The sequence below is a fragment of the Octopus sinensis genome, linkage group LG3 (genome assembly GCF_006345805.1).
Source record: "Octopus sinensis linkage group LG3, ASM634580v1, whole genome shotgun sequence".
NCBI lineage: Eukaryota > Metazoa > Mollusca > Cephalopoda > Octopoda > Octopodidae > Octopus > Octopus sinensis.
The window spans coordinates 13617075-13630314 of NC_042999.1; the positions used below are offsets into that span (position 1 = coordinate 13617075).

Genomic DNA, 13240 nt, shown 5'->3' on the forward strand with positions numbered 1-13240 from the left:
GGAAAAAAAAAAAAATTTTGCAATAAAATAAATGTGTGATGAACCCAGCACTTTGTCTTATAAATGAGCAATGCCTAGACTCATTGCAGCTGAAGAAATCATTAATAATATTTAATCTTCGGATGAAGAGTTTACCATTACACCAGGCGTCGGCAACCTGCGGTCTGCAGTGCCTTCTCCAGATTTCCATTCGGTGCGGCCTGCAAGACATTTCCCATGTGCCTCTTGTTTATACATGCTAGGATGTATAAACAAGAGGCACATAGTTGATCACCTCATGTTTATATATTTAAATCTAAGGTGTCCCTGTTGAAAATGATTTCACCTCGCGAATAAAAGTTATTTACTTACTAAACTAAAATCAGAAACCAATTGGTCCAGGAAACTAGATAGTAAAATGTTATAATTTTTTTCATTTCTTTCCTGTCAAATTTTATCCCTAATTTTGTGGTTATAGAACCTAACTGTTCTTTCTAGCGTATTGAACCCCACAAGTGGATTACTTATGTGTTTAAATGTACACTGTATTTTATGAGTAATACATAGTCTTTGGACTAAATTTTTACACGTTAGGCCACTGGAAATGAAAATTTCTATTAATTTCCATTTACTTTTGTTATGATTAAATATATATATCTTTATATATAAAAGAGAGGTTGTGTGTCTGTCTCCTACGATTTAGATTCCTAACTACTCCCACATTTTGCGGTGCAGTTTAACCAAAACCGGATATCTTATAGTCATGATTCATATCGAGCCCTTCTGGGTATTAGCGTGTGTCTACGATGAGTCTACGATTTAAAAAAAATTTACCATAATTTTTTTCCATTTTAATGCATTTTTTTCGATATTATATAAGGGAAGTAACTCTCTAAAAATGTCTACGATGAGTCAACGAATTTTAAAAAAATTTACCATCATTTTTTTTCCCATTTTTAATGTATTTTTTTGCTATTTTTTGGCTATAACTCTCTAAAAATGCTTATATAGTTATTTCCCTTACAAACCCGAGCAACGTCGGGCGATACTGCTAGTATATATATATATATAGATATATATATATAATATATATTACACACACACACACTCATACATAGACATATACACTACAAATATATACCTAGATATAAAGATATACACACACACACACTCACATATACACATAGATGCAAGTAGTCCACACTTAGCTGTCTGTTTGTATAAATACGATCACATATTTAGAGAGAGAAAGCGTAGTAATGGAATAAACATGAGACTCACTTGATCTGGAACTGATTGTTCTGTCCTCGGTGATCCAAGTCGTGACACAGTGTGGCTACAATTAAAGCAATTTGTTCAGAGGGAGTAAGAATGTTGCCCATTTCACCTGTCTAAACACAAAAACAGAAAAAAACTGTCACTGAACATCACATATAAAAAGGATTGTTTTCTTATAATTACTTTATACTTTAATGAAATAATGATTTTCCTGTCCATTGCCTCCAGGCAGGAGACATTACACTGCGTTACCTTATTGTTCTCCAATGTTGGAAATAAATATGGGCTTCTGCTATTTCACAATTGATTGTTCAGTAGAAGGAAGTGCATCCTACTTTAAAGTATCTCTGCTACAATGATATGCGACTGCCTAGCTGCTTTTCTGTCTGCGTTAGCTATTATGGTGGGATGGATATAAAACAATATGATTAACCCCTTAGCGTTCACATTACTCTGTCAAATGTAACGGATATTGTATGAATATTGTTTGGATTAAGCCTGCATGATTTAATTACTCTTTTACTCTTTTACTTGTTTCAGTCATTTGACTGTGGCCATGCTGGAGCACTGCCTTTAGTTGAGCAAATCGACCCCGGGACTTATTCTTTGTAAGCCCAGTACTTATTCTATCGGGCTCTTTTGCCGAACCGCTAAGTGACGGGGATGTAAACACACCAACATCAGTTGTCAAGCAATGCTAGAGGGACAAACACAGACACACAAACACATACATATATATATATATATATATATACATATATACGACAGGCTTCTTTCAGTTTCCGTCTACCAAATCCACTCACAAGGCATTGGTCGGCCCGGGGTTATAGCAGAAGACACTTGCCCAAGATGCCACGCAGTGGGACTGAACCCGGAACCATGTGGTTGGTTAGCAAGCTACTTACCACACAGCCACTCCTGCGCCTAATTGTTTATTTTTTGAATAACATTGTTGTTGAGTGTGAGAGGCAGGATCAGCCAGTTAAAACCATAAAACAGATCCAATAGCTGAGCTGTGTATGGCTGGTTTAAATACTGAAAGGTTAATGAAATAATCTGTTTTTAATAATGGGACACTAAACAGATAAAGATATGAATAACAGTGTGTTAGTCATATCTTTATCTGCTAAAAATGGGTAAAGAACTGTTTTTCTAAGGCCTTCCGAACTGCTATGTTACAGGGATGTAAACAAACCAACAATGGTTATCAAGTGATGGTGGTAGAACACAAACACAGACACAAAGACACACACACATACACACACATTTGATGGGCTTATTTCAGTTTCTGTCTACTAAATCCAGTTATAAGGCTTTGGTGAGACCAAGGCTATAGTAGAAGGCACTTGTCCAAGGTGCCATGCAGTGGAACTGAACCGAGAACCATGTGGTTGGAAAGCAAACTTCTGACTACACAGCCATTGTGCCTTTGGATAGACAAAGCTTTCGTGCGTACCATCCGAGCACCATCCAAGCGTGATCGTTCTCAGAGCAGTTAACTGGCTTCAGTGCCAACGGTACATAAAAAGCACCATCGAGTGTGATCGTTACCAGTGTCACCTTACTGGCACTTGTGCTGGTGGCACATGAATAAAAGCATTCAAGCGAGGTCATTGCTAGTGCTGCTGGACTGGCTCCTGTGCAGGTGGCACGTAAAAAACACCATTTGAGCATGGCCATTGCCAGTACCGGCTGACTGGCCCTCGTGCCGGTGGCACATAAAAGTACCCACTACACTCTCGGAGTGGTTGGCATTAGGAAGGGCATCCAGCTGTAGAAACATTGCCAGATCAGACTGGAGCCTGGTGCAAAAATCTGGTTCGCCAGACCTCAGTCAAATCGTCCAACCCATGCCAGCATGGAAAGCGGACATTAAATGATGATGATGATGATGTGGAACTGAACATCTTTGATGAAGATAAAAGTAAATGGAATTTCAAACAGCAGTGTATCTCTATGTAGTTGTTTGATATGCAAGAAATAACAGCTAAACATTCTTCAATACAGGCAGCAGTGGTTTGGAAAAAAGATACATTGGGAAATTTGATCCAAAGTTTACTATGCCTAGGAAATTAATATGATAGGTTGGTCATGGCTAGAACCAAAAAGAAAAAAATATATACTAATAAGTGTGGAGGCACATGGCCTAGTGGTTAGAGTAGTGGACTCATGGTCGAGGGATCGCGGGTTCGAATCTCAGATCGGGCGATGTGTGTGTTTATGAGTGAAACACCTAAGCTCCACACAGCTCCGGCAGAAGGTAATGGTGAACTTCTGACTCTTTCGCCACAACTTTCTGTCACTCTTTCCTCCTGCATCTTGCTGCTCACCTGCAATGGACCGGTGTCCAATCCAGGTGGGGAACCTATACGCCAGGGAAACCGGGAAATCAGCCCTTATGAGCCGGGCATGGCTCAAGAAGAAACAAACAAACAACTTATGCAGGGAGATAGGTCTGGAATATCAGGCTTGTCCTTTACAGGTGCCGGTGCCACGTAAAATGCATTGAGTGATGGCACCATGTAAAATGCACTCACACTGGCGTTGTGTAAACATACCCATGGTGGTGGAACATTCTCTAAAATGCTTGACATTAGGAAGGGCATCTTGCAATAGAAACCATACCACAACAGACAATTTGGAGTCTGGTCAGCTCTTCCCAAACTGTTGTCCAACACATGCCAGCATGGAAAACAGATGTTAAACAATAATGATATATACTGACTGCTAAGCAAGTCATCTCCGAAATGCCTGCCTGCCTATCTGCCTACCTACCTATCCATCTTGTGAAAGGTAGGAGAGTCCAGTTTGCTGGACATTGTTGTAGAGCTGAAAAAGAGGTAATTTCTACTCTTCTCCTCTGGAAGCCATCTACTCACAATACCAGAGGGCGCACACTCTCCTACCCTGATGTAATCTCCAGGGATACAGGCATCCAGCAACAGGACCTCTGTAATGCCATGATGGACCGTGAAGTCTGGTGTAGCATGGTAAATTCCATTGTCTTGACCACGGTCGAACAATGATGATGATGACCTATCCATCTATCTATCTATCTGTCTGTCTGTCTACCTATCTATCTATCTGTCTACCTATCTATCTACCTGTCTACCTATCTATCTACCTGTCTACCTATCTATCTACCTGTCTGTCTACCTATCTATCTATCTACCTACCTATCTATCTGCCTGCCTGCCTGCCTGCCTACCTACCTACCTACCTACCTACCTATCTATCTATCTACCTACCTATCTATCGATGTGCCTATCTACCTACCTACCTACCTACCTACCTATCTATCTGTGTGTCAGCTGTCATTTTGATATCAGCTCATAATGTTTGGTTAAAAACTTACCTAAATCTGCATTCGTATAAATGTTTTTTTTCTCAATTCTCTGTCACAAGAATGATATGTGTCAACATTTTAATATTTATTTACTCTCTTATAGCAAAGACCCACACAGCTGCTGTCTTTGTTAGTCTGACAGATTACTATTTTTTCTAAGTTATTACAATATGTCAGCATCACCATAAATGAACATAAAGTTATCTTCATCAAACAGAAAAAAGAAAAATAAGTTAATTTACAGTTAATATTTTGTCATTTCTACCAGTGAACTGTGATAGCAGCTGCCGCCAATATATTCCCAATATTCTTACGTCAGCAATGAAAGTAAGATTCTTCGAGACCGCCGCCTTTGAATGACCATAAATATCAATAGCAATGACGTCTTATAATATATTCAATAGCTTTATGTACTTTTATAGAGATTCTCAGCATGAGAACACATTTTTTCGGTGCAGGTGTGGCTGTGTAATAATATTGACAATACGTTTGCTACCCAGCTACATGGCTCCAGGCTCAGCACTTCTGTGTGGTACTTTGGCAAGTAGCTTCTGCTATAACCCTGGGCCAACAAAAGCCTTGTGAGTGAATTCAGTAGACAAAAACTGAAAGAGCCTCTTCATATATATATATATATATATATATATATATATGGACATCTCCAACTAGCAAGTCATGCTACTCCAGACTGAAGACGAGTAAAATTCAGAAACTAGTCTCTGGATGCTGGTTTAGCTGCGTTAGGGGTGCTTATCTCCCCCTTGTAAACATAAGGACACAGGAAATGTGTCAAGGCCGACAGGAAGCAGTGCTGCTTCCTAGGGCTAAATAGCAGTAGTATTATTCCCTTCATGGGACTGTCACATGAAGTTGGCAGCATGCAACTACATTATCATATCACAACTGCATAAATCTCTCTGAGAGATTTAGAAATGTATTATTTCTACATACATACATACGTATATACATACATACATACATACATACATACATACATACATACACACACACATACATACATACCTACATACATGCATGCATGAGTAATTAGTCTGAGTAATTAGTACAGCTCACAGTTCTTTTGTGCTCTGTGCGTATCAGTACGTCAAAGAACAGACCCAACGTTTCTTCTGAGTGTCATAAAAAGCATGTAAAAGCTGTAAAGGTAGGATTTGTTCTCCAACCTCGTAAAGCCCTCACGAGCAATGACTACCCAAACCGAACCATGGATCAGAGAGTTGGTGCCTGAGAGGTGCAAAGGCATCATCCACCAGGAGTAGGGAATCACCAACAAATGGTGGATTCAGAGATATGCAGTAACAGCACATGCCCCCTACCAATACTACTACTACTGCCGCTATTACAGTTCTCTTGCATGAGAGTATCTCTCAGTTTAAGGACCTCTGCTGGCGTCACACAAAAAGCTTCCATGCTGGTGCCACATAAAAAGCACCCAATACACAGTGTAAAGTGGTTGGCATCAGGAAGGACGTCCAACCGCAGAAACTATACCAAAAACAGACAACTGGAACCTGATGAGCTCTCAAGCTTGCCAGCTCCTGCCAAACTGTCCAACCGATGCCAGCATGAAAAGCAAACATTATATGATTATGATGAATGTTAATTTCGGTGAGAAAACACATGAAAATTTTAAGACTTACTTTTATCATGCAAAACATAGTTTGGGTTACATTAAAAGCATGCCTCCAGTTGTGGTAGGTCACATTTCTGTAGTTCTTTTTCACACTGAGCAGCCATCGACAGAGAACCTGAAGAAAGATAAATTATATAAATATTTTCATACAAGATATCATGTTTACTAGATTTATACAAAACTTGCCAAAGGAAATATCTACTGTAGTGATTGATATTGCTTTTTGGTGTGTGGGGGGCAAGGAAGGATTCACCTGTACTCGTGAACAACCATAAATATTAAGAGCAACAATTTTTTATATCCAATAGCATTATATATTTTTATACACATAAGATGATATTTATAATCAGAATATATACATATATTTATAATCTGAAAATATATATATATATCATCATCATCATCATCATATATATATATATATATATATATATATAGTTAATCCAAACATGAACAAAGAGAAAACACAAAAACGCAAAAATATTGAACAAGAATAATGTTATTGGATGCTCAGGAAAGGAAAGAAAGAAAGAGGACTTAACATTTCGAACAGAGCTCTTCATCAGAAATATAGAAAAAAGGAAAAGTCCAAGGAAGGGACGATGGAGAAAGAAAATTGCCAACAATATGCACGCGGTCACATATGTGTGTGTATATATATATATATCATCTTGCATATATATATATATATACATAACAAAATTTTATATAGAGCTATCCAAGGTTTTGCACCTACAAGGTTTGGCTTTGTGGGGGTGAAACCTTGGGTAAGTCTATATAAAATTTAGTTGTAATAATTACTCCTGTATTTTTTAGAGTGTGCTTCTTTCTGATATATATATATCAATCATCACCATTTTACATCCACTGTCCATGCTGATATGGTTTAGAAGGTTCAAAAGGATCTGAACTGTCTCACTCTTGGCTTCATTTCTACAACTAGATGCCGTTTCCAACAGTACCTACTTTCAAGTATTCTGGGTGTATTTTTCCTGGCACCAGCACTGTTGAGGTTGCCTTGCCCATAGCAAAACTAAATAGTGCTCCCAAATCCTCTGTTGTCTGCTAGATTTACCAACCCCAGCATGTCTGCAGTCTAATGACTGAAACAAGTAAAAGATAAAAGATCTATATTCCCGGACATAAAATATGGAATGGTCATGATTAGAACACCTTTGACCATTCTTCTACTTGAACCCACTGAACTGCCTTTGAGTACCACAAAGTAAAGCAGTAGACACTCACCTGCATTTACAAAGTAACAAATAGAAAAAAGAAAAAAAAACCTCACATTTCACTGGTAACATTAGAACCCATTTGATGTCTAAACGAGCCAAATAATTTATTCATTTATCTACTCTTACTCTTTTCTCTTTTACCTGTTTCAGTCATGTAACTGTGGCCATGCTGGAGCACCGCCTTTAGTCAAGCAAATCGACCCCAGGAATTATTATTTGTAAGCCTAGTACTTATTCTATCAGTCTCTTTTGCTGAACCGCTAAGTTACGGGAATGTAAACACACCAGCATCAGTTGTCAAGCAATGTTGGGGGGATAAACGCAGACATGCAAACACACACACACACATATATATACATATATACAACAGGCTTCTTTCAGTTTCCGTCTACCAAATCCACTCATAATGATTTAGTAGGCCCGCGGCTATAGTAGAAGACACTTGTTCAAGGTGCCACGCAGTGGGACTGAACCCAGAACCAAGCTACTTAACACACAGCCACTCCTACGCCTATATATGTATTCATGAGATAAAAGTATTTTATGGTTGTGTTTAACCCCTTCCATACCATATTTCTGTTGACACTAAGGCATGTGGGGCAAGAATCTTCTACTGCAGACCAGGACTAACAAATGCCTTTTGTGTGAGTTTGGTAGACATAGAAACTGTGTGGAAGCCTCTTGTGTGTATGTATGTATGCGGAGGTGCAATGGCCCAGCGGTTAAGCAGCGGACTCATGGTCGGAGGATCGTGGTTTCGATTCCCAGACCAGGCGTTGTGTGTGTTTATTGAACGAAAACACCTAAAAGCTCCAGGAGGCTCTGGCAAGGGGTGGTGGCAACTCCTGTTGTACTCTTTCGCCCTGTTTCTTGAGTAATGCTGCAATGGACTGAAGTCCTGTCTAGCTGGGGGAACACATACGCCATAGAAACCAGGCCCATGGGCCTGGCTAGGCTTGAAAAGGGCGCATAAATAAAAAAAAAAATGTATGTATGTAGGTATCTGTCTGTCTGTTTATCTATCTATCTATCTATCTATCTATCTGTCTATCTATCTATCTATCTATCTATCTATCTATCTATCTATCTATCTATCTATCTATCTATACACATACATAAATATATGTAACAAGCCAAAACATATATAACCTAGCTTCAATTTATTTTGAAAATAATAAAGAATTGTCGAATAACTTATTATTATGTTTGGTGCTGGTGGTACATAAAAAGCACCATATGGGCATGGTTGATGCCAGTGCCGCCTGACTGGCACATAAAGAGCATCATTTGGGTATGGCCAATTCCAGTACCACCTGAATGGCTCCTGTTCCAGTGGCACATAAAATGCACCCACTACACTCTTGGAGTGATTGGCATTAGGAAAGGCATCCAGCTGTAGAAACATTGCCAGACTGGTTTGGAGACTGGTGCAGCCTCCCAGTTTGCCAGTTCTCAGTCAAAACATCCAACCCATACCAGCTTGGAAAGTAGATACTAAAGGATGGTGATGATACACACATATATTAAGCTCTCAGAGTGTTTGGCATTAGGAAGGGCATTCAGCCATAGAAACCAAGCCAAATCTGACTGGAGTCTGCTGCAGCCCATCAGCTGACCAGCTCTGGTCAAACCATCCAGCCCATGCCAGTATGGACAACAAACGTTAAATAATGATGATATGTGTGTGTGGTAAGAAGCTTGCTTCCCAACCACATGGCTCCGGGTTCAGTCTCATTGCATGGCACCTTGAGCAAGTGTCTGCTACTACAGCTTTGGGCTGACCGAAGCGTTGAGTGGATTTGGTAGACAGAAACTGAAAGAAGCCCATCATATATATATGTGTGTGTGTGCGTGTACGTATTTATTTGTGTGTCTGTGTTTGTCCCTCCATCATCACTTGACAACCAACGTTGGTGTGTTTATGTCTCTGTAAATTAGCGGTTTGGCAAAAGTGACCGATAGAATAAGTACTAAGTTTACAAAGAATAAGTCCTGAGGTCGATTTTTCGACTAAAGGCAGTGCTCCAGCATGGCCACAGTGAAAATGACTGAAACAAGTAAAACAGAGAAAGAATACAGTGAGAGAGAACTAGAGAGACAGACGGTGCTTCCACACACTTTCTGTCTCCCAAATTCACACACAAGACACCAGTTAGCCGGGGGCTATAGCAGAAGATGCTTGCCCCACAAGCTGCACAATAGGATTGAACCCAAACCACACGGTTGCAAAGCAAGCTTCTTAACCACACTTAGAGCAGTGAACTTTCTAGTGTTGAAGTCATTACAAAGCATTTCATATCATTTCGCTTGCCAAACAAACAAAGGGTATTAAGAGAAATCCAGTCATGAAAACTGAAAAACATTTTACAATTTTACAAACTGCTGCAGTGAAATAGGTAAGAGGAGGTAATTAGAATGTAAGTGGTGCAACAGACTGTACAAGTGTGGCGGGGGGGGGGGGGGGAGCAGGAAGTAAACAGCTAATTTATATTCGTGCCAATATGCCAAAAAAAAAAAAAATATATATTTATATAAATTCTTAATTATATAAAATAAGGAAAGTTGCCACAGGATGCTGAAGGTATTTTCAGAGTTAAGTATATTACTATTATTATTATTGTTGTTGATGTACAAGGCGGCGAGCTGGCAGAAATGTTAGCATGCCAGGCGAAATACTTAGCGGTATGTCATCTATCGCTACGTTCTGAGTTCAAATTCCGCTGCGGTCGACTTTGCTTCTTAATATTTTCGGGGTCGATAAATTAAGTACCAGTTGCGTACTGGGGTCAATCTAATCGACTGCCTCCCTCCTCCAAAATTTCGGTCCTTGTGCTTGGAGTAGGAACAATTATTATTGTTGTTGTACAAGGCAGCAAGCTGGCAGAAATGTTAGCACACGAGGCTAATGTTCTGAGTTCAAATTCTGCTAAGGTTGACTTTGCTTTTCATCCTTTCGGGGTCAATAAATTAAGTACCAGTTGCGTACTGGGGTCGATCCAATTGACGGCCCCCTCCCCTCCCCCAAAATTTCAGGCCTCGTGCCTAGAGTAGGAACGATTATTATTGTTGTTTTACAAGGCACCAAGCTGGCAGAAATGTTAGCACGCGAGGCTAATGTTCTGAGTTCAAATTCTGCTAAGGTTGACTTTGCTTTTGCATCCTTTCGGGGTCGATAAATTAAGTACCAGTTGCGTATTGGGGTCAATTCAATTGACTGCCCCCCTCCCCCCAAAATTTCGGTCCTTGTGCCTAGAGTAGGAATGATTATTATTGTTGTTGTACAAAATGGCAGGCTGGCAGAATTGTTAGCAAGCCAGGCGAAATGCTTAGCAGTATTTCGCCCATCGCTACGTTCTGAGTTCAAATTCCACCAAGGTCAACTTTGCCTCTCATTCTTTCAGAATCAATAAATTAAGTACCAGTTGCATACTGGGATTGACATAATTGATTAATTCCCTCACCCAAAATTTCAGGCCTTGTGCCTGATAGAAAACATTATTATTATTGTTGTTGTCGTAGTTTGTTATTACTATCACCAAGGGGCAAGCTGGCAGAACTGTTAGCATGCTGAGCGAAAAGCTTTATGGTATTTCGTCTGCCACTATTACCCCAAGGTCAACTTTGCCTATCATCCTTTCAGGGTTGGTTAAATAAGTACCAATTACACATTGGGGTCAATGTGATCGACTTAACCCACTCCTCGCAAATTTCAGGCCTGGGGCCTATAATAGAAATGATTATTATTATTATTATTATTATTATTATTATTATTATTGTTGTTGTTGTTGTACTTCTTCTTGGTGGTGAGTTGGCTGAATTGTTAGCACATGGGAAAAAATGCTTAGCAGCATTCTGTCCATCTTCACATTCTGAGTTCAAATTTTACCAAGGTCAACTTTGCCCTTTATCCTTTCAGGGTTGATATTTGAAGTACCAGTGAAACTCTGGGGATGGTGTAATTGACTAATCCCCACCCCAAAATTTCAGGCCTTGTGCCTTTAGTAGAAAGGATTATTATTATTATTATTATTATTATCATTACTATTATTACTACTACTACTACTACTACTACTACTACTGAAGGTGGCAAACAGACAGAATCATTAGCGCACTGGATGAAATGCTTAGCGATATTTCATCTGCCACTATATTCTGCAATTAAATGCCACCAAGGTTAACTTTGCCATGCATCCTTTCACACTTGATAAATTAAGTACCAGTAAAATACAGGGGTCAATGTAATCAACTCATCACCTCCCCACAAAATTGGCTACCCTTGAGGCAAAATTTGAAACCATTATTATTATTATTATTACTACTACTACTACTACTACTATGTGAAGGTGGAAAGCTGGCAGAATCGTTAGCATGCTGGACGAAATGCCTAGTGGTATTTCACCCATCACTACATTCTGAGTTCAAATTCTGCTGAGGTTGACTTTACCTTTCATCCTTTCAGGGTCAATAAAACCAGTTAAACATTGGGATTGATGTAATCGACACATACCCACCTCCCTCAAACTGCGCTTGAGGTAAAAATTTGAAATAATGATTATTATTATTATTTAAAAACAAATGTGCGGGAGTGGCTGTGTGGTAAGTAGCTTGCTTACCAACCACATGGTTCTGGGTTCAGTCCCACTGCGTGGCACCTTGGGTAAATGTCTTCTACTATAGTCTCGGACAGACTAAAGCCTTATGAGTGGATTTGGTAGACAGAGACTGAAAGAAGCCTGTCATATATATGTATATGTATATATATATATGTGTGTGTATATGTTTGTGTACCTGTATTTGCCACCCCTCTCCATCCACATCGCTTGACAAATGATGGTGTGTTTACATCCCCGTAATTTAGTGGTTCAGCAAAAGAGACCGATAGAATAAGCACTAGGCTTACAAAGAATAAGTCCTGGGGTCAATTTGCTCGATCGACTAAAGGTGGTGCTCCAGCATGGCCGCAGTCAAATGACTGAAACAAGTAAAAGAGTAATAAAACAACTATATATAACTTTGTCAGTTTTATTACTACACTCAAATGAACAATAAAATAACTGACGAATGGACAGAAGCCGTTTCTCTTTTCAGTTTTTGGTGAAGCTGTACTGTGATGGCGCCAGAAATCACATCAAAACAAAACGAGGAATGTTTACACACCAGAACAGCAGTTGGCATGAATACTACATGTTTATGTATAGTGAAAGGCCAGACAAGCCGTCGACCAATGCATTTAATTCATCGAGTGTGTCAAGGTTTAAAAATGAGGCGGTTGTTTATTAGTAAACATATGGTGTATTAGTACAACTGGGAGGGAAGAATTACTTTATGTGTGTTAGTCTTTAACATAGCAGTCTCTTGAATGTGAGTGCATGCGTGTGTGCATGAGTATGTGTGCATGTGTGTGTGCATGCATGTGTGTGCATGCGTGTGTGCATTTGTGTGCATGCATGTGTGTGTGCATATGTGTATGCATGTGTGTGCATGCATGTGTGCATGCATGTGTGCATCTGTGTGTGCATGCATTTATGCATGAGTGTATGTGCATGCAAGCGTGTGTGCATATGCATGTGTGCATATGTGTGTGCATGTGTGTACATGCATGTGTGCATCTGTGTGTGTGCATGTGTGTGTGTGTGTGTGTGTATTATCATCCTTTTAATGTTCACTCTTCCATGCTCACATGTGTTGGGTAGAATCTGTTGATTCTTCACCGCCTGACTGGCCCTCATGTCGGTGGCACGTAAA

At 39.6% G+C, this 13240-nt stretch overlaps 1 protein-coding gene across 3 annotated transcripts in view; it reads right to left on the reverse strand.

Annotated features, from left to right (window-relative positions):
• Nucleotides 1-13240, reverse strand: part of LOC115209104 (dual 3',5'-cyclic-AMP and -GMP phosphodiesterase 11) — a 296047-nt gene that overhangs the window by 36591 nt on the left and 246216 nt on the right. For all 3 annotated transcript variants that reach the window (XM_036500862.1, XM_029777231.2, XM_036500863.1), the window contains 2 exons: nt 6265-6372; nt 1261-1370 (listed from right to left, as the gene is read on the reverse strand). In XM_036500862.1, the coding sequence (XP_036356755.1) occupies nt 1261-1370; nt 6265-6372 (218 nt within the window). The remainder of the gene's footprint in view (nt 1-1260; nt 1371-6264; nt 6373-13240) is intronic.